Below are 24,522 nucleotides of genomic sequence, written 5' to 3' on the forward strand. Positions count from 1 at the left end.
AAGCCCTAGAGCCGACTCCTAGGTCATCCTCGATCGTCTCCAAGCCCTTTTTCCGTCGATTCTTCGCCGGACATTGAGTTTCCGTCCGTTCCTAGGTCTTTTCAGGTCAGTCCCGAGCTTCCTCTATCGATCCTTCTTCGTTCTCTAGGTTTTCATCTCGTTTAGGTCAAGATGCCTCGCAAGGGAGTTGTTAGAAAGAGGTCCCGTCCCGTGGCCGGTCCCGAGCGGCGCTCCAAGGCGCGGCACGATCCCGCGAGGCAACCTCCTCCGGATCGTTCCCCGCCTAGGGTGGTTCATGTTAGGCCGTTGGCCGGGAAGGCCGTCACCTCCGGGAGGTATGTCACTTTCGACTATCTCTCCCGGGAAGGATTCACCATAGGCGATAGGCTTAGAGCCCAGGGTCTAGAGTACTTCCTCACCTTGGACCTTCCCACCTATCCTGGCCTAGTTCAAGAGTTCTACAGTACCGTCCATCGGAGAGATGGAGGTATTGAGGGCACGGTATTAGGTGTCCCATTGCGTGTCACAGAGGACCTCATTGCCCATATCCTCCACCTTCCATTAGTAGGGGTGGCTCCTGCACATCCTGAGGATAGATTTGAGGCCCTTACGATCGTCTTAGGGCATCTACCTCAGTCTCCCCTAGATGAGGTATCTACTAGCTCACTTCCTATTGAAGTGAGAATCCTTTTGAGCATTTTGTCCAAGTCCATCTTCCCTAAGACAGGGAGATTTGATTTTGTGAATGAGAGGGACCTAGCTATTATGTCTTACATTCTTCAGGACACCCCGGTCAACTTCCCCAAGCTCATTTATAGGTATATGTGTGAGCCCCTGGATAGACCTAGGCTCTCCCTCCCATACGGAATGATATTCACTCTTCTCTTTAGGCAGTACGAAATTTCCATTCCTGAGAAGGAACCCTCTCGTGCCTTGCGATGGACTGATCGCTTGGGTACGGAGACCATGCACAGGATGGGATTTCGGAAGAGAGAAGGGATCTGGGTTAGGAAGTCCACTCTCACCGCTCAGACCACCAGACCATCACCCAGTCCAGAGCCAGATTCTGACTACCCAGAGTCCCCAGACCATCCAGACCTTCCATCCACTCCTCCTGCTCCTACCACCTCTGCCGGACCTTCCTCCTCAGCTCCACCATCTATGGAGGTCCGTATTGATCCAGAGCAGCTCCGGGAGCTGCGGCAGGAGATCGTCCAAGATTTGAGGGACGAGCTGCTCCGGGAGCTCCGAGGTTCCGTGCCAGCTCCCACTCCTGCACCCACTCCATCCTCAGCATTGGTCCCATCTTTGACAGCCGTGACAGACATGACGGCTGAGGTGCGGCAGGAGATCTACAACATTAGGACCCTGGTGCAGGCCCAGTTCCACAACATGAGCGAGGTCACGAGCACCACGAGGAGGATGCGGGATGACATCCGCCGTGACATGCACACCACCACCGAGGGGGCCGAGCGCTTGTCGAATGTGCTCATCGACAAGCTGGACGCACTTCAGACCTCGGTGACTGGGCTTCAAACGTCGGTGACTGAGCTCTCCACTACACATAGCAGAGCCACCACGTCTATTATCACGCAGTTGGGCCATGTTACAGAGGCAGTCGCCCTCCTCATGGAGCAGAGCCGATTGAGAGGAGGAGTCACATCCTCGAGAGGAGGAGCTACATCCTCCAGAGGAGGAGATGTATCCTCGAGAGGGGGAGCTACATCCTCCAGAGGAGGAGATGTATCCTCGAGAGGGGGAGCTACATCCTCCAGAGGAGGAGATGTATCCTCGAGAGGGGGAGCCACATCCTCGAGGAGGTCATAGATGATTTTGAGTTGTGTTTTTGTCTTCTTTTGTATTGTTCTTGCTTTACCTATTGTATGCTCAAATGTATTCACCTTCATATCAATACAATGAGTAGACATCTTATCTTCATTTCTGTGCCATTTGATGATTGACTGTGCCATTTGTGTCATTGATTGTGTGTGATTACCTCCTTTTTGGTATGATGACAAAAAGGGGGAGAAATGTGTAAGTATAAAATATGTAAAAGGGGAGAAATATTAAAAAATATGTAAAAGAAATCAATGGAAATAAATAAAACGATAAACTCTTAAAAACACACATAAATTTGTTCTAAGTGGATTCGGTACCTCGAGGCTCATTATCTCTCTTTTGGGGCTCCTAATGGAGTAATCTCCAGAATCTATTCAAGGGATATTCGGAGATTAGCTGAATCCTACTCAAGAACAAATTGACAGATTTTCCCTCTAAAAACAAAAATTTTAGTTCAAAAATTTCAAAGCATTAAAAGGAAATTCAGAAAATCAAAACATAGTTGAATGCATATGTTGAGGGGGAGAATCTGAATTTTAATCAAGCTAAAACATTAATATCATATAAGCCAAACAATTGATTGCAGAATATGAAGGCTTATATAATTCCAAATGAAAGGGGGAGCTTTAACTCCGAAATTTAATGTTTCACTCCCTTCAAACTTGGATAAATTAAATTATCAGACATTTGAATTCATTTATGGATTTTGCTTCATTGTTTTATGAGCAATTCATTTTACATATACTCAAAGTTTTGTCATCATCAAAAAGGGGGAGATTGTGGAGTGATTGATTAAAACCCCATTTGATTTTGATGAGCTCAAAGCAATTGAGTATATCTTGTGATTACTAATGAATTCAATTGAGTGTTTCAGTGAAAATCCTGTCCAAGTGTTTCTAGACTTGGTTCATAGTATTTTGGATAAGTTAAGAAGTCTGCATGAACCAATGTCTGAGACTCGAGTCGACTCCCGAGTATCACGAGTCGACTCCAAGCGTATCAAGGTCACTGGCACGAGCTCGAGTCGACTCCTGATCAGTACGAGTCGACTCCGACTGAAAACAGACAGAAGGACAGAAGAGCAGTTTTTCAGGTCTGAGATTCGAGTCGACTCCAGTGGAACGCGAGTCGACTCCCAGCGGTACACAAAGAAAAAGTCAGAGAGCGTTTTATGGACTCTGAGATTCGAGTCGACTCCAGTGGAACGCGAGTCGACTCCCAGCGGTACACAAAGAAAAAGTCAGAGAGCGTTTTATGGACTCTGAGATTCGAGTCGACTCCCGCAGTACGCGAGTCGACTCCGAGACTGTGCGACCATCGACAGACAGAAGACCATGTTACTGCCTCTGAGATTCGAGTCGACTCACAGACAGCTCGAGTCGACTCCAAGACAAGCTTCACGTCAAAAGGCAGAAGACCAACTTTCGGAAACTGAGAGCCGAGTCGACTCCAAGGAAGTTCGAGTCGACTCCAAGACTGGATGAGCCAAAAGACAGAGAATCGGGAGTTCGGGCTCTGAGATTCGAGTCGACTCCCAGGACAGTCGAGTCGACTCGAGTGGACAAAATTCAAATTTGGATCCACGGACTACAGAGGATGAGCCGACTCCAAAATTGCCAGGTCAGCGCCAGAAGTTGGCGAGTCGACTCCGGGTCAAGACGAGTCGACTCCCAGTCAAGACGGCTACTTTAATTCAAACTGGAAACAGTTGCCGAGTCGACTCCGGAAAAGCTCGAGTCGACTCCTGCTACAGCCGAGTCGACTCCTGATCGCGCGAGTCGACTCCAACCCACCAACGGTCACATTGTCAGGCTGCGCAGAGTGTGCAGAACGGCCAGAAAAAGCAGAGTAACGGCTAGTTTCCGTGGGGGTTGGCTTAAATAGCCACAGAAGACTGTAGCAAGGCAGAGAACACACATTCCACTCCTAGCATTCAAGTCTTCAAGCTCTCTAAGTGCTCTTCAACGAGAAAAAGGGAAGATCTGCATTTACTGCTCCACCAACATCTTCCCAGCATTCAAAGCTTCCTCCTCCTGCTTTCAAGTCGATCACTCTTTCAAGAGGAGACCGGAGTTCCAGAAGCCACACCTCTTCACCATCTTAAAAGCGTTTGAGGGCTTCTAACTCCTTTACGATTATATTGTTTTAAATCTGCTTTTTGAGAAGCTATCTTCTGTTTTCTTCTATCTCGTGTATTTACTTGATTCAATCGGGGGATTGAATCAAGGGGATTAAGGTTGGTTGGTGAGCCGGTTTAAAACCAACGAGTGTAAGGGTTTGATTGTGAGCCCGGGAAAACAATCGGGGTTGGTTCTAGTCGGTGAGCCTGGGAAAACCGACCGAGTTCGTTGTGAGCTCGTAAAACAACAAGTTCGGTTGTGAGCTTGCAAAACAACCGGCTGTAATCCAAGGGGGTTATAGTGAAATTCCCAAGTGAGACTTGGGGAGTGGACGTAGGAGCAAGGGTTAGCTCCGAACCACTATAAAACTTTGTGTTTGTAGTGCATTGTCTCTCATCTTCTTCCCCACACATTACTCACAGCACTTAGCTTTAATTAAATAACTGGCTATAGTATTTAGTTAATCATCCACAAAGTTTTAATTAGCTAAGTTAATTTAAAAACCCAATTCACCCCCCCCCCCCCCCTCTTGGGTTGTCTATCTGGGCAACAAAACCTTTCCTCCAAGTTCTTCCAAGAAGGCGGATCAAAAGTTGATAGCGTTTGGAAGATCAAATTTCAGCCTCAAGAAATTCTGCGCAAGCTAGCACTTCCGTAGGATTGGATCTCTTCAGGAACTTCGCGTGGACTTCTCATAGAGGCCATTCGTGTGCGTGGCTGCGAAGTCAAGGATCAGATCCACAAGTTTCATCCATCATAAAAGGTATTAATCCTACATTAATCTTTTATTATGGTGTCAAGATCTAGGTCTGATTCCCCGAGGTTTTACCCTCTTTTGGGGCTCCTCACGGAGATATCTCCAGAATCCATTCAATGGATATTCGGAGATTAATCGGAATAGAGTTCTTAAGTTTCAGATCTGATAGTTAATCATGCATGAAAGTTTTAGCATAATTGATTAAACGATTCCGGCATAATCCTATGTGTTCTTAAGGTGCTGATTTCTAGATTTGATCTTGTAAGCATGCATGAATTAAATTGTTTGATTCGATTTTTCCGCTGCATTTTAAAACTTAAAAAGAACTACGTATGGCTTGATCCCCCTTATGAAGGGGTACGTAGGCAACCCGATCAGGTTCAGCCATGGTTTTAAAAAAAAAAAAAAATCAGCATGCTTAACACCGAAGAACCTAGGATTCACTTTCATCGGGTTCCTGTCATTGTGTATGGCATATGGGATCCCGTCTTCCATGAATGTCTTCCGGCGGCTCTTCATGTTGAAGTCCAATCCGGGAGATGGAGAGTGGCTCTATATCGCCCTTTGGGCGGGCCGGCCACTCTTCCAGGGCGCTCCGTCGTCCATTCATGATTGGAAGAAAAAAAATTTCTTTTTGGGTTCCGAGCGGACGTGGGGGTTTGACCCTAGGTGGAGGCCGAGCCGACTCAGGACCGCCAACAAACTCCCTAGGCTTTCCACGCGCGAGCAGGAGATCCTTAACGTCGTTCGCGGCCTCGGGGACGGTATTCTTCTGAGCGGCCTCATCAGCGAGGATGCTCTAGTGAATGTAGGTCTGAGCTCGGCGCGTCCTCAGGGTAAGAGTAACAGTAGGAAGCTTTTCTTCTCTCTTTTTTTTTTAGCATTGTGCAATTTATCCTGCTCGTCCTTTCAGACATCGCGAAAATGGTGACCAAGAGCGGGGCTTTGTACGCTCGGTTCCGAAAGAGGGCGGCCGAGCTTGCAGGAGAACCGCCCGAGCCGAAAAAGAAGGCAAAGATCTCAGTCGACGGGGCCGCCGGGGGGAGCGCTCGAGTCGACCCTTCCGAAGCTGCTAAGAGGGGAGGTTCGAGCTCCGAGCCCGGGAGCTCGGAGGGGGCCGCTATGGCGCTCACGTGCCCAGTGCCGATCTCGCAAATTCCTGGTCGGCCTCCCGTCCGACCCGAGGGCCCGGCATCCGAGCCAGGCAGCAGCCAAGGGGCTGCGGGGCTGCCTTCGCCAGAGGTGACAAGGTCTGGCCTCCCCGACCCGCCGGAGAACGAGGGCCAACAAGAAAAGCGGTCCTATGTTGTGGAGTGGACGGTGTCCGAGGGCGACTCAGCCCTCGAGAATATTGAGACGGCGCGGCAACTTTTCCGCATCGCACTCCTTCCAGCCGATAGGGCGAAGATTCAGGCTATGAGCCTGAATCAATTTTTGGAGTCGACTTGCCTCTCCGCTGTTCGGGTAAGTCTTTCGTTTATTGTCACTTATTCCTCACGCTTTTAGCTTTTGTCCTACCTTCATCCTCGGCCTAATTTCCGTCTTACTTACAGCACCTCCACGAGATCGAGACTTTGATCTCGATTGGTGCAGACTACAAGGGACGGGCTCATCGATGTTTACGGGCGCAGGAGGAGGCCGAGAAGAAGGCAACGGAGCTCGAGCTCCAGAAGAAGGAGCTCTTACTTAGGCTGGGGGCCATCGAGGACGAGATCCAGATCATGGCCACGGTGCTCAAAGAAGAAAAGGCCGCTCACGCTCTGACCAGATCAGAACTGCGGGCCGCCGAGGCTCAATTGGCCGAGGCACGGTCCCTGCTCGTCGTCCGCGGGCAGGGAATAAAGGACGCAGAGCTCAAGGCTGAGCAACTCCAAGCTCAACTCGGAGCCCAGGAGAGGGCGGCCCAGGAGCAGGTCCAGGGCGCCGTCCAGCGCTTCCGCGAGTCGGAAGAGTTCCGCGACCTGCTCGAGGAGGAGGGCGTGAACGGGCTCATCCAGGGCTTCAACGACTTCCGCAACCAAGTGAAGCGGCTCTGCCCCGACTTCAACCTCGATCTACTTCAACCGGGAGCGGGGGTTGAGGAGCTTGAGGAAGAGGGCGAGGCCATTGCCGAGGAGGGTCCAGCGGGAGCGTCCGAGGCCGCCCCCGAGGCCGCTCCCGAGGCTGCCGAGGATGGCTGGGCCGAGATCAGCTCGGAGGAACCAGCCACGTCGAAGGTCCAGCGGGAGTCTGAGGCAGCCCCCGAGGCAGCCGAGGATAGCGGAACCGGAGAGATCCCGGCTGCTGGCGCCGCCCCCGTCCCCTAGATTACGCTCTCCCCTCCTTTTTGTAAAGGACGGTCTTTGCTTGTTGCACGGCCGAGCCTCGATTCTGTACTCAGCCTTCGAGCTGTCGGGGAATCCTCTTTTTCTAGACTTTGTATAATTTGAGTTAGAAATCCTAGTTTCTTTGGGTTCATTTATGAATTCGGGCTCTGCGATATCAACCACGCTCGTTACGTAGACTTAGGTTTGGCATATTTGCTAGGTCCCCAGACTCGGATTCCAAGTTCCGCTGCTCAGACCTTCAACCAGTGATGTGGTATTTAGACTTGTCGAGGCTTCTCGAGCTCAGCATTGAATTCTGCCGAGCCCCATAACCGGAGGTCACTAGCAGCCCAGGCGGATCGTCGGACCCCCTGACCTAAGCGGGCAGAGCTGTGGGTATAAACCGAGCCGGGGCGCACTGTCGAGCAGTGCGCTCAGGGCGGATGAGGCCAGGCGGTGATTGACCCGGGCAATCACACCGACGCTGGTCGGAATTTTATTCAAGCATTCGATCGGTACAGAACAAATGGAACAGCGCAAATGCTGATTAAGATGTACCTTTTGCATAGTCGAGCGTCTCGCGCCGAGCTCAGCTGCTTTGCTCTTCAGCCAACTTTCAGGGATGCTCTTTTGCTCAGGTTCCGCTTTATTTTTTGTCGATCACGAACATGTATTGTCGACCACGAACATGTCGATGACGAACATTTTCGTCGACCACGAACATGTCGACCACGAATATTTTCGTCGACCACGAACATTTTTGTCGACCACGAACATGTATCCAGGGGCCGCGAAGGTACTACCCCGTCATCCCGAGGTCGATGGAGCTCGAGCTCACTGTCGACTTATCGGAGCATCCCGACCGTAGTCGAGGAGACGCCACGGGAGGCCGCGAAGGTATTACCCCGTCATCCCGAGGTCGATGGAGCTCGAGCTCACTGTCGACTTATCGGGGCATCCCGACCGTAGTCGAGGTATTTGATGGAGATCGAGATCGAGCTCGACATCGGTGCTCCGAACTTTTCGCTAAGGCGCCCGGCTTCGTTCGGTTCTGGTTGTATCCGAGCAGGGTCGTATATACGAGCTGGGCCGGGTCGTCTGGGAGTCAAGAAGCATTTAGACATCAGAAGAAATTCAGCACAATTAAACAATTGCAAGTAAGTCATTGCAGAAAGGTGAGATTTATGATTGAAATGGAGAACCCCTCGGAGTTCTATTGGTAGTACATTCGGAGATTTTCGGAACTCCAGCTTCGTGGAATGGGGGTCCCGTCAAGAGATTCCAGCTTGTACGTCCCGGGTCGCTGGATGCGTGCGACCCGATAGGGTCCCTCCCAGTTCGGAGCCAGATTTTCTTGTTCAGTCGGCTGGGAGGCCTCAGCCCTTCTGAGGACGAGATCCCTCGCTTTGAAGGATTTGACTTTGACTTTGGCGTTGTAGTATCGCGCTGTCTTTTGCTGGTACCTCACCATGCGAATTCGGGCGGCTTCCCTCATCTCCTCGATTAGGTCCAGGTTATTTCTGAGCTGCGAGGAGCTGGAGCTGGTGTCATAATGTTCCACCCTTGGAAAAGAGAGTCCGATCTCCAGTGGGATGACGGCTTCCGTCCCATATGTCAAATTGAAAGGAGTTTCGCCGGTGGGTACACGGAACGTGGTCCGATAAGCCCGCAGAACGTTGTACAGGTCTTCGACCTACTGTCCTTGGACTAGTCGAGCCTGGCTTTGAGCCCCTACAAAATAATACGATTTGTTACCTCGGTTTCTCCATTCGTCTGAGGATGCGCGACCGAGGCGAAGCGGTGGTCGATGCCAAGCTCGGAGCAGAACTCTCTGAAATGAGCATTGTCGAACTGGCGACCGTTGTCTGATATGAGGATGCGGTGGAGTCCGAATCTATAAATTATTGACCTCCAGATGAAGTCTCGCATCTTCTGCTCAGTGATCCGGGCGACTGGCTCGGCTTCCACCCATTTAGTGAAATAGTCGATGGAGATGACTAGAAATTTTCTTTGCCCGGTTGCTAGAGGGAATGGTCCCAGGATGTCAATTCTCCATTGGGCGAATGGCCAAGGAAAGCTGATCGAGGTCAACGGGGCCGAGGGTCGGCGTTGGACATTGGCGCTTCTCTGGCATCGGTCGCATCTTCGGACGAAGTCCAGAGTATCCTTCTGGAGTGTCGGCCAGTAGTATCCTTGGCACAAAATCTTGTGCGCCAGTGCTCGTCCCCCCAGATGATTTCCACAAATCTCCTCATGTACTTCACGCAGTGCATAATCCACCTCTGTCGGGCGGAGGCACCTGAGGAGGGGAGAGGTAAAAGATCTCCGATAAAGCTTGCCTTCGTATAACATGTACCGAGCGGCTAAACGCTTGACTCGGCGAGCCTCGCGATCATCACCGGGGAGGACCTCATCCCGCAAGTAGCTAATGTGCTCGTCTATCCAGCTCGGCTCAACTTCAATGCAAAGGGCCAGCTCGGGCTCTGTGCTAGGTTTTTGGAGGTACTCCAGCGCTGCTGCTTTGGGAAGCTCGCTCATGCGAGAGGACGCCAACTTTGATAGTTGATCTGCTCTGAGGTTCTCCGTCCTGGCAATGTGTTGGATGTGGAAGGAGCTTAGAGTCGAGGTGAGATCCCGCACTTTCCGAAGATACTTCTGCATCGTAGGCTCTCTGGCCTCAAAATCACCCGAGATTTGGTTCACGACCAGCTGGAAATTGCTGAAGACCCTTAGGTCCTTCACTCCTAGCTCCCTGGCCAACTTGAGCCCGGCGATGAGTGCTTCGTACTCCGCCGTATTTTAGAGGCGGGGAACTCAAAGCATAGAGCCTGCTCGGCAACCACTCCATCTGGACTGGTGAGGATGAGACCCACTCCGCTACACCCCGAGTTCGAAGAACCATCGACGTACAGAGTCTTTGTCGAGCTCGGGGTCTGCTCCATTGGCGCTGGCTCGGGCTCGGGCTCGTCCGGCATATTGCACTCGACTATATAGTCGGCGAGTGCCTGCGCCTTGATCGCCGGCCTAGGTCGGTACTCGAGGTCGAACTCCTCGAGCTCGACAGCCCACTTTGTAATTCGACCGGCACGATCTGATCGCTGCAGGATCTGCTTTACCGGTTGGTCGGTCAGCACGGCCACCGTGTGAGCTTGAAAATAGGGCCGGAGCCTCCGAGCTGAGACGACCAGGGCAAAGACGGTCTTTTCCAGCTTGGAGTATCGGGTCTCGGCATCTCTCAAGACCCGGCTAGTGTAGTATACTGGTCTTTGAAGCTTGCTCTCCTCTCGAACCAGGACCGAACTCACTGCAACCGGAGAAACAGCCAAATATAGATAAAGGAGCTCGCCCTGCTGAGGCTTCGTGAGAAAGGAGGAGAAGCGAGGAGACACTTGAGCTCTTCAAAGGCTCGCTGGCACTCCGCTGACCACAAGAAGTTCTTCGGCCGCTTGAGAGCCACAAAGAATGGGAGACAACGCTTGGCTGACCGGGAAACAAATCTTCCGAGAGCTGCGACCCGCCCGGTCAGCCGCTGTACTTCTTTAACTGTCCTCGGGGGCACCATTTCTTGGAGCGTTCGGATCTTCTCGGAGTTGGCTTCAATTCCCCGTTGGGTTATTACGAAACTAAGAAACTTGCCTGAGGTCACTCCGAATGCACATTTAGCGGGATTAAGCTTCATCCGGTATCTTCGAAGCGTGGCGAATGCTTCGTCGAGGTCAGCCACATGGTCCTTCGCCGTTCGACTCTTCACCAACATGTCGTCGACGTAGACCTCCATATTTCGGCCTTTTTGGTCTTTGAAGATTCGGCTGACCAGCCTTTGATAAGTTGCTCCAGCATTCTTTAAGCCGAAGGGCATCACCTTGTAGCAATAGGTACCTCCGTCGGTGATGAAGGCCGTCTTTTCTTCATCTTCTGGCGCCATCCGGATCTGGTTGTATCCGGAGAAGGCGTCCATAAATGTCAGCAGCTCGTGTCCCGAGGTGGAGTCCACAAGCTGGTCGATGCTAGGGAGTGGGAAGCTGTCCTTTGGGCAGGACTTATTCAAGTCGGTGTAGTCCAGGCACATACGCCATTTCCCGCTAGCCTTTTTGACGAGGACCACATTGGCGAGCCACTCTGGATAGGATATCTCCCGGATGAAGCCGGCCTTGAGGAGTTTATCGACTTCCTCGGCTGCTGCTCGTTGTCGCTCTGGGGCGGCATTTCGCTTCTTTTGCCACACAGGTTTGCAGTGCTTCACTTGGAGTCGGTGGACCGCGACCTTCGGATCTATCCCTGGTATATCTGCGGGCGACCAGGCGAAGATGTCCATGTTGTTCTGCAAGAAGCTGACGAGGCGATCTCTCTCACGAGCATCCAGGCCGGACCTGCACGGTTAGCTCGAAAAAATTTTCTCGTAAGGAAATTCGAATGAGTAGCTCACCAGGCTCTACCCGATTCTTCTGAGAGCCGACCCGTGCCTCTAAAGTTCCAGCCGAGAGCTTATCATCTATTGTCGGAACCGACACCTTGGCCGGTTGCTTTACCTCATGGGTCGCCATGTAACATCATCTTGCTACTGCGTGGTCCCCACGGACTTCGCCGATCCCTTGGTTGGTGCGGAATCGCATGAGTAGGTGGCGGGTTGAGACCACGGCTTGAAGAGCGTTGAGTCCTGGTCGTCCGAGGATGGCATTATAAGCCGAGGGCAGATGCACTACGAGGAAATCCATCCTCACGATTCTTTCTTGGGGGCGAGCCCGACCGTGACCAGGAGATCGACCTCGCCCTCCATTGGGACTGAGTCTCCAGTAAATCTGACCAGCGGGGCGTTCATCCTCCGCAGTTGCCTTTCTGTCATCCCCATTCTGGAATAGGCATCAAAGTACAAAATGTTCGCCGAGCTTCCATTATCAATTAGGAGGCGTTTTACGTCAAATCTATTCACAACCATAGAGACGACCACAGCATCGTCATGGGGAGTTTCGACTCCCTTCAAGTCCTCATCCAAGAATGAGATGGCCTCCGAGGCGCACAGGCACTTCGGAGCGGTTCCTTCCTCCGTAGCTCCTCCGACCGAGGCCCCCCCTCGGATGGTATTGATGGTGCCGGCGATGGGCCTGTTGGCATTTGGATCTTCGGGCTGCGCGGTATCCTCCACTGGCCTTTTCTCTTCGCGTCGGTTCCGTACGAACCGGTCGAGCACTCCTCGACGGATGAGTGCCTCGATCTTGTCTCGGAGCTAGAAGCAGTCCTCCGTATCATGGCCGTGGTTCCGGTGGAAACGGCAGTACTTCCGGGGATTGCGCCAGGCTCCGGGATCCCGCCTCGGGGGCGGAGGCCGGAAATAATTCCGGCCCTCAATCTCCATGAGAATCTTAGTCCGAGGCGCGGTGAGGGGAGTGTAATTTTTGTACCTCCCGTTGGGTATGCGGGACCGTGGTGGAGACCTCGGACGAGGCGGGGATCTTTGCCGAGGTGGTCCCCGCAGCCGGGGTGGACTCTTCAGACGAGGCGGGTTCTTGGATTGGCGCGGAGACGGGCTTTTGGGATGGCCACGCTCCTCGCGATTCCTTTTCTGCTTCTTGGAGGTCTGCTCAGCCCTGCTCCGTCTAGAGGCAACGGCTTCCTCGGCTTTCGCGTACTTCCGCGCCCAGACTAACATCTCGGTGAGGTCGGCTGGAAAGTTTTTCTCGATGGAGAAGAGGAACCTGTAAGACTGGGCTCCAGTCTTGAGTGCCGACATGGCTATTGACTGGTCCAGCTCGCGGACCTCCCGGATTGCGGCAGTGAAACGGTCCAAATATTCCCTGAGCGACTCCCCCTCCCTTTGCTTTATGTCGAGGAGGGAGTCTGAAGTCCGTCGCTGGGGTCGGCCGGCAGCAAAGTTGGTGGCAAACTGCCTACCGAGCTGCTCGAAAGAAGAGTCCGTGCTGGATTTCAGCCCGGCGAACCAAAGCCGAGCTGCTCCCCGAAGCGTTGCCGGGAAGGCCTTGCAGAGCATGGCCTCCGAGGATCCCTGCAGTGCCATCAGGGCCCGGTAACTTTCCAGATGGTCGAGGGGGTCGGTCATGCCGTTGTAAGCTCCACCTGGGGCATTTTGAACCTCGGCGGGACCGGCTCGTCCTCGATTTGTTGGGAGAAGGGGGACCTCGTGGTAAACTCGAAGTCACCCTCGTGTCCCGCCCTTCTGCTGTGGAGCGCTTCAATCTGGCGCTCCAGCTTCTCAACTTTCTTGTTGAGCTCGTCGCTCTGGGGGATCGCCGCAGTGGCCCGCTCGGGCGCAGGTTGCCCTGGGACTGACTCAGCCTCTGACGGTTGCGGCCAGTCGCCAGGACCCCTCACTGGGGGCTCTCTCCAGGAGGATACTCGGGCATGGAGGTCTTGACTTTGGAGGGCTGGTCCACTTACAGGGGGCACCGGCTGAACCGGGGCCTGAGGTAATGGTGCTGTTGGGATGCCCCTAGGTTGCAGGCCTTGGACAGCAGCGGCCAAGGCCTGGACCTGCTGCACCAAGGCATCTAACTGCTCTGGCCGAACTTGGGAAGTCGAATCGGCCGGAGGTGGCGAGTTCTGGATAGAGTGTCCGGGGCTAGGTGGAGAACGTCGGGAGGCGTTAGAAACTCCCTTGCTTCTCAGCTTCATGATCGCAACTCGGGCCCTTCCTCTAGCGCCAACTGTTGCTGAAATTTGGACCCGGGGGCGATCGATGGGCCAGGAAGGAGGGGCGATCGATGGTCCAGGAAGGAGGAGCTCCGATGAGAATCGGGGTGCGGCAGTCCAGCGGTGCGCGACGTCCTCCGGGTGACCTGCAAGAAGCCGGTGGCCGGGGTTTCCGGCTCCGGCCCTCTGATGCTTAAGTCAGAGGGGAGTGTATAAACGGAGATGGAAGCCAGAAAATAGGATTTCAATCCCCCCCCTAAAATGGAGGAGTTCTCCTTTTATAGAGGGTGCCGGGTTACCTGCGATGTGACAGGGCAAATGGTCTGTCGTACAGTTAGGCATGCAATGGGCATTAATGCTCAATCGTGTGAATCAATGCTATTACTGTAGGAGATTAGGCCAGAGCTCTTAAGTCATCGTGGAGTCATGCCATCATTCGTAGCCAAGCGGGTTTGCCGGAAGAGGCTCGATGTCCGTAGGCAACGGAAGCCATACGCTTTAATTCTTGAGTAGGCTGAGAGCCTGCAGGTGCCATGCGCTTTGATTGTTGAGTGAACCGGATGTCCGCAGGACCCATACACATTAATTGCTGACGAAGGCTGATAAGTGCTAAATAATGCATAAATTAATATCTTATTCATAGCACTTATCATTATTTTAATTCACATATTTTGTAAATTCAACAAAAAAAATGTGTTACCTTCATCATTGCATTTTAATAAATTATAAGAGGTAATTCGAGTTGATTTAATTATTTATTGATGAATGCAGGTCAAGTCAAACTCAATTGGATGATGCCCAATTCCTTCACAAGTTCACCTAAATTTCTTTCCACTCGTTCCAATTTTTTTTTCCACATGATCCAATTCCCCTATTTTAATCTCAAAAACAATAAAATCCCTTCAATTATTTGTCTCCAGATCTCAAAGCATACCATCATAGTTGCACAGATCGCAAAGCTTCATCCACTCCTCACATCTCGTTCAAACTTCCAGCATCCCACGGTCAGCCGTCCGCATTAAGATCCCAACATTCCATGTTATCCCTCCCTTCCGAATCCAAAGAACAGAGACGTTGGCTCTTCCCAGTTGAATCAAATTCAAAACCCCGAACTGATCAATCCTTATCCCAACTAAATTCCCAAGCTTTCCAGTCGTTCGTGATTCCTCCCAGGCTATCAGCCGTGTCCACCGTTCACAGCTCCGAATCTAGCAACACCCTCCTGCACCCACGCTCTCATATCCAAACTTCCCTTTCTTCCGGATCGTTCTCACATTCATTCCGTTTATAACTTGATCCCATGGAATCCCCTGTTCCGAGTTCATCCCTGTTTTAGCTTCAAAACATAGCTATATCCCAACCGAATCCATTCCTTCCCTGTTTCACACGTCTTCATCTCAATCAAATCCCCTGCATCCCAGAACAACCTCAAATCCCAGCTTCCGATATCTTCCCTCAGCGAAACAAATTCAACAAATCTTAGCATCCCGTCTTCATCACCGAACTCAAGATCTCTTCCCGGTCCCAGTGTCCCATCTTCCTCCGAGATCTTCTCAAATTCCCACGTCCGCATTCTTCTCCGAACCTCAGCATCGGGCACGTCATCTTCCTTCTCCGTGTTCTTCCCAGCGAACTCATCCTTATCACGGATCTCCCAGCTCTCATCTCGTCCATGGATCCCACGATCAAAACCAACAAGCCCCAGCCATCAACCGAGATCCTTTTCTCATCCGAATATCCCACGGATCAGCTTCATCTTCCCGAGTTTCACGGCAACCAAATGCATCCTCCCCTGCTTTGAAACAAGAGAATCATCTTTGTCTTCTTCCGAACCAATCTATGTTCCGGATTGATCTTCATCCAGTTTCCTCTTGCGATACATGCCATTCGGATCCACGAACAGAGCCCGAGTCTCCAGCATATCAAATCAGCTTCTTTCCAACGGCATCCACATTCCAACTTCATCTTAGCCGTGAGCATCATTCTCTGCATCGAAGGATCAAGCCAACTGATCAATGCAATCAAATCCCAACTCCTTCAGATTCCCAGCACCTTCAGCATCCGTGGATGATCTTCCAAGTCCATATCCCATGGTCTTCTTCCACGTTGGAGCGCATGCAACATCTTCCGAATCAAGCTAGCCTCTCCCCGGATCAACTCGAACCTCCACATCCTTATCCTTCCATTCGGAATAGCCAGAGAAGAAGAGAGAGAGAGGATGCCGAGTCTATAAAAGGAGGAGAGTTTTTCCTTGGGAAAGCATTCCCTCTTCCCCACCGGGGACTGCTCCCATTCCTCCTCTTCCCCACCGGGGTGGATCTCTTCTCAGGAGTTCCCACCGAAGTAAAAAAGAGAGAGAGAATAGTTTGGGGCATTGTGGGAAGGACTTCCCACGGAAAAAGAAATGCTAAGGGAGTTCCTATCGAGTCCAGTGGAGGGAGAAGACACAGAAAGAAGGAAGATTTTCATGTGAAGATGGGAGCCCGCTGCTGTGCTGCTGCTGCCGTCCACCACTGCATGGAAGCCTAAGCTCTTCACTAGGGCTGGATGCAGCCCTAACAAAGGGATAAGGGTTTTATATTTTATTTTATATTCTTGGGGTTGTATGAACTTATTGTTTTTAATGGATATCTTCTTTTGAATCATATTTAATTTCTGTGATTTTAAGTATGATGTTCGTACAACTGTTCTTTATGATCACTAGGTAAATATAAGATAGTCCATGCTTAAGGAAGATGTGGTGTGCTACTGCATTAGTTTAGGGTAGACATTGTATGCCAACTGAAGATGGATTATGCCTAAATTACTTTTGTGAATTTCTATTCGAATGCTTATTAGGCTTGTAGCCAATTTGCATGTTAATCCAAGAACAAAATAAATTATAAATAACCCTTGTTCCGATGTTAATGGTGAATTCCTTGCCCTAGGTTTCCTCCAACTGATATCCTTTTAATTGCATTTTCTTTTATTAAATTTCTTAGTTTAATTTTCTTCACAAACTTTTCCTTTTAAATATTTTTATTTTTAAAGAAAACAACTATCGATACCCGTAATCACTACCCTACTAGATACGTGCTATTGCGTGGTCTGTAAAGTTGACTATCAATTTTTGGCGCCGTTGCCGGAGATTGTTAGTATAGTATTTTTCTTTTCATATATATATATATAAAAAAAATTTAATATATATATATATATATCTAAAATAAAATAAAAATATTTTCTATTTTTGTTACTTTTCTTATCTCCTTTTTCTCTCTTACTTTTTTGATTTTTCTTGATCAGGAATCGAAGAAGACATCTGGGACGATCAAAAAGAAAATTGCTGGAAAAGGAATGCTGTAGAGGTTTGCCTTAAACATAAAAAAATTGCTGGGAAAATTTCCTTTGCTAACCTCTAAACCTTTCTTATTTAAATTGATTCCCAATTTGCTTGAAATTTGTGGTGATTGTTTGATTTTAATTTCAATAAAAGTGTGAATGCATGCTTGATACACATACACTAATTAATCCGCACATAGTAAGGGCAATCACCCCAACAAGATAAGAACTGGATTTCATCACCAGATTCTTGCCCAAATTAGGTGAACCAATTCGCACATAGCTATCATTTTAATTAAAATCAATTAGACGTTGGCCCCTAGGGACATTCGAGCTCAATAGGACGAAGATCACCGAAAGTTACACCAATTTTGCTCTGTGGCTCAGTTGATATCGAGGCAAGCTTTGTCCCAAGGGAGACAGTTCATCTGTTCGAGGCAAGTGGTTTTTAAGTGGGACCTTTGCAATGCATCGTGACCCTCCCACTTACCTGGGAGCTTACCTGGTCAACTCAGTTCATTAGATCGGATTGGAGGCTTAGGTGCCCTCTTCAAACCAGTTAGGAGTTGTCTAGTGATTTTAGGGCAAATACAAGGACTTGATGTATTTTTCTTAGTGCATGCTTGACTGTACTTGACTAATCAGAAAGGTATTAGTGTATGCTAGGGTGTCGTTCCAGATCCCCTGAATTAGTACCTTTTGATTCTGAAATAGAACGTTCTATTAGGGCCCTTCGAGCCGAAATCCGTACCTATAGAACCATAGGATCTGCCCCACCTGTTGAGATGGCTGAAGAACAACCCAAACTGTTAAAGGAGTACTTTACTCCTTCCATTTATACCTCTCCATCTTGTATTCGACTACCTGATACCACTGCTGCTGTGCAGTTTGAAATTAAGTCTAGTGTTATCCAAATGCTTCCCTCTTTTTATGGACTTAACAATGAAGACCCATACAAACATTTAGATGAGTTTCTTGAGATCTGCACTACTGTCAAAATTCAGAACTTCACTGATGATGCTCTGAAACTTAGGCTGTTTCCTTTTTTCCTTAAGGATATAGCTAAACAATGGCTCCATTCATTAGAAGCCAATTCCATTCTATCATGGGCTCAAATGCAACATGAATTTCTGAAGAAATATTTTCCCATAGGAAGAACAAACCAATTTAGGCGTGCTATCACGAGCTTTTCCCAATCCGACGGGAAAGAATTTCATGAAACTTGGGAGAAATTTAGAGATTTACTCCGAAAATGCCCGCATCATCAAATACCCAAATGGCAATTAGTGCAATGTTTCTATGACGGGTTATCCGAACGAAATCGTCAAATGGTTGATGCTTCTTGTGGGGGTACTTTCATGCTTAAAAGTGAACATGAGGCATGGCAATTGTTTGAAAATCTTAATGAAAATTCCCTCCACCATGCCTCCTCTGCTCGTCAAGCACCCCCGAGTTCTCAAAAAAAATGGACTATATATGAAGTTAGCCAGTCTAGAGGTCTATCGGACAAAGTAGATGCACTATCCCGCAAGTTGGACCAGCTAATATCTAGAGAACAGCTTTCAAACTTTCCCCAAACACAAGTTTGTGCCCTCTGTTCTAGCCCGTCTCACCCTGTTTTTGAGTGCCCTTTGGCAGCTCAATTCCCTGAATTTGTGCAAAAACAAGTAAATGCTGCTCAAACACAACCCCGACCGGGTAATGATCCATATTCTACCACTTACAACCCGGGATGGCGTAACCATCCAAATTTTTCTTGGAAGCAACAAGCTTCGAATACTGCCCAACCCTACTCCCAAAATTTTCAAAATCCTCAGAATTTTCAAACCCCACAAAATATTCATCCCTACCGTCCTTCGACTCAATTTCAACACACTTCTCCTCCACCCCACAGAAACACAGCCTTTGAGGAGAAAGTGTTGACCTCCCTTCAAGGTTTGGAAACCATTACACAATTGGTGCACTCTCACACGCAATCTATCGCCAAGCTAGAATCCCAAATGGGGCAACTAGCTAATGCACTGAACAAGCGAGAGGAAGGAAAGCTTCCAAGCCAACCAGTGAGTAATTCTAGGGGACAATACATGGCTCAAGAAAATCAACTAAACACAATTCATCATGAACAAGCCAATGCTTTGACTACCCTAAGGAGTGGATGTGTAGTAGACAATAAGATTGGGGAGGATAACAATAAGGAAGGTGAAGAAAAGGATAGAAAAATGTCAAATGAAAATCTAAAACCTTTTTCTTCTTCTTCAGCTAGTCCACCTTCTGCCGAAACTCACATTCCAAAGGCCCCATTTTCTGAAGCACTTAATGCACCCACTCCCTTTGGCAAGAAAGGAACTTCACTAGAGGAGATGATGAAAATTTTCAAACAAGTAAAAATTAACCTTCCGCTTCTTGATGCTATTCGACAAGTTCCCTCCTATACCAAATTTCTCAAAGATCTTTGTACCCAAAAGCAAAAATCTAGGATACATGTGCCTAAAAAGATCTTCCTAACTGAGCAAGTGAGTTCTATTCTTCAACACAACACCCCTCCGAAATTCAAAGATCCTGGTGCTCCCACCATCTTCTGTGTCTTAGGAAATAATTTCATTGATCGAGCGCTATTAGATCTAGGGGCAAGTGTCAACCTTTTACCTTACTCAGTTTATGAGAAACTTGGGTTAGGTGAGTTAAAACCAACCTCGGTATCCCTTCAATTGGCTGATCGATCTGTAAAAATACCACGTGGGATAATTGAAGATGTTCTTGTCAAGGTAGACAAATTCTATTTTCCTGTAGATTTTATCGTCCTGGATATGGAACATGAGCCTAATCCTAAGAAACAAATCCCCGTGATCCTTGGGCGCCCCTTTTTAGCTACAGCCAATGCGAGTATAAATTGTAGAACTGGGGTGATGAATATATCCTTTGGGAATATGAAGGTCAAGTTAAATATATTTCGTGCCTCTGATCAACCCGCAAAGAAAGTTGAGTGCTTCCTAATAGACAAAATGGACGATCTTGTAGAAGAAGCCCTTTCCTATATTTTGGCAGATGACCCTCTGAAAACATACTTGGCCCACTTTGACTTTGGTATAGACAAGGCCATAGAAGCAGTCAACTTCTTACCTGATAATCAGTCTCTCATAAATTTTCTTCCTTGGAGAACTCGGCATGAACCCAGTATGATCTGATAAGGATGCACTGCGTCTGGCTGAAGACGTTAAACTTAGCGCTTGTTGGGAGGCAACCCAATTTCTATAGATTAATTTTGCATATTTTCTTGTCACATTTTTTTCAGGAGTCCAAATATTACTGAAGCAACTAAGGTATAATGCTCCTATCCTCCATATGCATCATATTTTCGTCTAAAATAAAATATAATAATAAAAAAATAATAATAATATTTAAAAAAAAACAACAACACATTGAGGACAATGTCTGATTTAGGTTGGGGGGTATAGGATTCGAATTTTTGGAGAAATTTTCATATTTTTAAATAAGTTTATCTTAAAAAAAGAAAAAACCTAATTTCTATGCTTTAGTGCTGAAATGATAAACACACTTATAAAATCGAAAAAGCCCAATGACTAGTCAACAGTAAGTCAATTTGAGTTCTTTTCATTAAAAGTTCTTTTAGTGAGTTGTAAGATAATTTGTACATTGGAATTTCACAATACACATGGCCTGCACTTCTAAGGGTCAGGTTCAACATTATGTTGTTAAGTCTGGTAGCAACCTTGAGTCCTGATAAATCATTCCTATCTAATTCACTATTATCTCATATTTATTAAAAAAAGGAAAAAAAAAGAGTGAATTTAGTCAGGTACATCGAAAAGGGCTACCTATTGTCAAAGGTCAGCGGGCTTGTATGAGGAACCCGAGCATAGGTCCGTAGGGGAGTCTTAATGCCCAACACCTTATGCCATCTGGTGTGGGAGTGTTGACTGAATGCTCGCTACACGGAGGAATCATTACAAGAGTAAAAGTGCATAATTTATTTATAAATAAATAAATAAATAAAGAAGAGTAAGGGAAAATAATATTGACCTTGAAAAAGATGATAGTGTGAAAGCCGTCGTTGTAAAAATTCGAGTAAAGTGAAATATTACAGATAAAGCCCATGAGGTATTAAAGTAAACATCCACAACTCTCGAAATCCTGCAAGATAGGATGATTTTGAATCAGTGATTAAGTCTTATCTGACCAATTCTTGGAAACTACTAGCTTTAGCAGTATTTTGGGGAATCTAAAGTCTTAGCTTGTGTATGGTCCAGATATCACCGAGCACCCAAGTATAAATTAGCCTTACAACTCTCTAATAGAAACTTAATAACTTCAACTTAAGTTGCATACTGACCTAGGATTTGGGCTGACTTAATAATTAAAACTTTGTGTGCTTTTGAAATTCTTGGCATTTATGCATTTGAAATTAGATTTTATAAAACAATAAAATAAATTCTTTTGACAGCAGTTTGTGGATAGCTGCGCCGGAAACCCTCACGAGACAAAACTCGTCCACTAGGGCCACCTAGGGGTTTAAAACCTTATTGCATACGGTAAATGCAATCGCGATTCCTGCGAAAGTGAGTTAGTTTTTTTTTATTTTATTTTGCTTGAGGACTAGCAAAATATAGGTTGGGGGGTGTGATAAGTGCTAAATAATGCATAAATTAATATCTTATTCATAGCACTTATCATTATTTTAATTCACATATTTTGTAAATTCAACAAAAAAAATGTGTTACCTTCATCATTGCATTTTAATAAATTATAAGAGGTAATTCGAGTTGATTTAATTATTTATTGATGAATGCAGGTCAAGTCAAACTCAATTGGATGATGCCCAATTCCTTCACAAGTTCACCTAAATTTCTTTCCACTCGTTCCAATTTTTTTTTCCACATGATCCAATTCCCCTATTTTAATCTCAAAAACAATAAAATCCCTTCAATTATTTGTCTCCAGATCTCAAAGCATACCATCATAGTTGCACAGATCCCAAAGCTTCATCCACTCCTCACATCTCGTTCAAACTTCCAGCATCCCACGGTCAGCCGTCCGCATTAAGATCCCAACATTCCATGTTATCCCTCCCTTCCGAATCCAAAGAACAGAGACGTTGGCTCTTCCCAGTTGAATCAAATTCAAAACCCCGAACTGATCAATCCTTATCCCAACTAAATTCCCAAGCTTTCCAGTCGTTCGTGATTCCTCCCAGGCTATCAGCCGTGTCCACCGTTCACAGCTCCGAATCTAGCAACACCCTCCTGCACCCACGCTCTCATATCCAAACTTCCCTTTCTTCCGGATCGTTCTCACATTCATTCCGTTTATAACTTGATCCCATGGAATCCCCTGTTCCGAGTTCATCCCTGTTTTAGCTTCAAAACATAGCTATATCCCAACCGAATCCATTCCTTCCCTGTTTCACACGTCTTCATCTCAATCAAATCCCCTGCATCCCAGAACAACCTCAAATCCCAGCTTCCGATATCTTCCCTCAGCGAAACAAATTCAACAAATCTTAGCATCCCGTCTTCATCACCGAACTCAAGATCTCTTCCCGGTCCCAGTGTCCCATCTTCCTCCGAGATCTTCTCAAATTCCCACGTCCGCATTCTTCTCCGAACCTCAGCATCGGGCACGTCATCTTCCTTCTCCGTGTTCTTCCCAGCGAACTCATCCTTATCACGGATCTCCCAGCTCTCATCTCGTCCATGGATCCCACGATCAAAACCAACAAGCCCCAGCCATCAACCGAGATCCTTTTCTCATCCGAATATCCCACGGATCAGCTTCATCTTCCCGAGTTTCACGGCAACCAAATGCATCCTCCCCTGCTTTGAAACAAGAGAATCATCTTTGTCTTCTTCCGAACCAATCTATGTTCCGGATTGATCTTCATCCAGTTTCCTCTTGCGATACATGCCATTCGGATCCACGAACAGAGCCCGAGTCTCCAGCATATCAAATCAGCTTCTTTCCAACGGCATCCACATTCCAACTTCATCTTAGCCGTGAGCATCATTCTCTGCATCGAAGGATCAAGCCAACTGATCAATGCAATCAAATCCCAACTCCTTCAGATTCCCAGCACCTTCAGCATCCGTGGATGATCTTCCAAGTCCATATCCCATGGTCTTCTTCCACGTTGGAGCGCATGCAACATCTTCCGAATCAAGCTAGCCTCTCCCCGGATCAACTCGAACCTCCACATCCTTATCCTTCCATTCGGAATAGCCAGAGAAGAAGAGAGAGAGAGGATGCCGAGTCTATAAAAGGAGTAGAGTTTTTCCTTGGGAAAGCATTCCCTCTTCCCCACCGGGGACTGCTCCCATTCCTCCTCTTCCCCACCGGGGTGGATCTCTTCTCAGGAGTTCCCACCGAAGTAAAAAAGAGAGAGAGAATAGTTTGGGGCATTGTGGGAAGGACTTCCCACGGAAAAAGAAATGCTAAGGGAGTTCCTATCGAGTCCAGTGGAGGGAGAAGACACAGAAAGAAGGAAGATTTCCATGTGAAGATGGGAGCCCGCTGCTGTGCTGCTGCTGCCGTCCACCACTGCATGGAAGCCTAAGCTCTTCACTAGGGCTGGATGCAGCCCTAACAAAGGGATAAGGGTTTTATATTTTATTTTATATTTTTGGGGTTGTATGAACTTATTGTTTTTAATGGATATCTTCTTTTGAATCATATTTAATTTCTGTGATTTTAAGTATGATGTTCGTACAACTGTTCTTTATGATCACTAGGTAAATATAAGATAGTCCATGCTTAAGGAAGATGTGGTGTGCTACTGCATTAGTTTAGGGTAGACATTGTATGCCAACTGAAGATGGATTATGCCTAAATTACTTTTGTGAATTTCTATTCGAATGCTTATTAGGCTTGTAGCCAATTTGCATGTTAATCCAAGAACGAAATAAATTATAAATAACCCTTGTTCCGATGTTAATGGTGAATTCCTTGCCCTAGGTTTCCTCCAACTGATATCCTTTTAATTGCATTTTCTTTTATTAAATTTTTTAGTTTAATTTTCTTCACAAACTTTTCCTTTTAAATATTTTTATTTTTAAAGAAAACAACTATACCCCAATCTCTATGGATCGATACCCGTAATCACTATCCTACTAGATACGTGCTATTGCGTGGTCTTTAAAGTTGACTATCAAAGGCAAGACGTAGTCTTTCGGTCGTGCTGCGGGAGGATGTGGCCTCAGTGCGCAGGTCAGACGTCTGGGTTGGTAGAGCTATTCGGGTGCTTCCGGGTCGAAGGGGGGTCTGCTCGACCGCTCGCAGGTCGGAGGGGGCTGCTCGGTCGGCCCCCGCTTGGAGGGGATCTGCTCAGTCAGCCCCTGCTCGAAGGGAAACTGCTCGGTCAGCCCCTGCTCGGAGGGGATCTGCTCGGTCAGCCCCTGCTCGGAGGGGATCTGCTCGGTCAGCCCCTGCTCGGAGGGGATCTGCTCGATCGGCGTGGCGACGTTTTCCCCCAACACTACCCCCCGACTTCCGAGCTCGAGCTGCTCGCAGGCTCGAGCGCGGGAAG

General features: G+C 48.0%; 1 protein-coding gene and 1 long non-coding RNA gene across 2 annotated transcripts; one reads left to right on the plus strand and one right to left on the minus strand.

Annotated features, from left to right (window-relative positions):
• Positions 1-12,246: 12,246 nt before the first annotated feature.
• On the minus strand, positions 12,247-13,077 carry LOC148715488 (uncharacterized). The gene has a single exon (XM_088714773.1). It carries the CDS (start codon positions 13,075-13,077, stop codon positions 12,247-12,249), a length of 831 nt encoding a protein of 276 aa, XP_088570899.1.
• A 1,569-nt stretch (positions 13,078-14,646) lies between these two features.
• Positions 14,647-23,669, plus strand: LOC149768832 (uncharacterized). The gene is made up of 2 exons (XR_016398043.1): positions 14,647-17,011; positions 21,796-23,669. It is a non-coding gene; the product is annotated as an uncharacterized LOC149768832 (long non-coding RNA).
• Positions 23,670-24,522: the final 853 nt, after the last annotated feature.

Source organism: Phoenix dactylifera, chromosome 1 (genome assembly GCF_051530095.1).
Source record: "Phoenix dactylifera cultivar Ajwa chromosome 1, Ajwa_hap1_PhDact_Kaust_v1.1, whole genome shotgun sequence".
NCBI lineage: Eukaryota > Viridiplantae > Streptophyta > Magnoliopsida > Arecales > Arecaceae > Phoenix > Phoenix dactylifera.

What these genes read in the sequence shown, in the direction of transcription:
- LOC148715488 (XM_088714773.1), bottom strand. Translation starts at nt 13,077, where the DNA reads ATGACCGACCCCCTCGACCATCTGGAAAGTTACCGGGCCCTGATGGCA.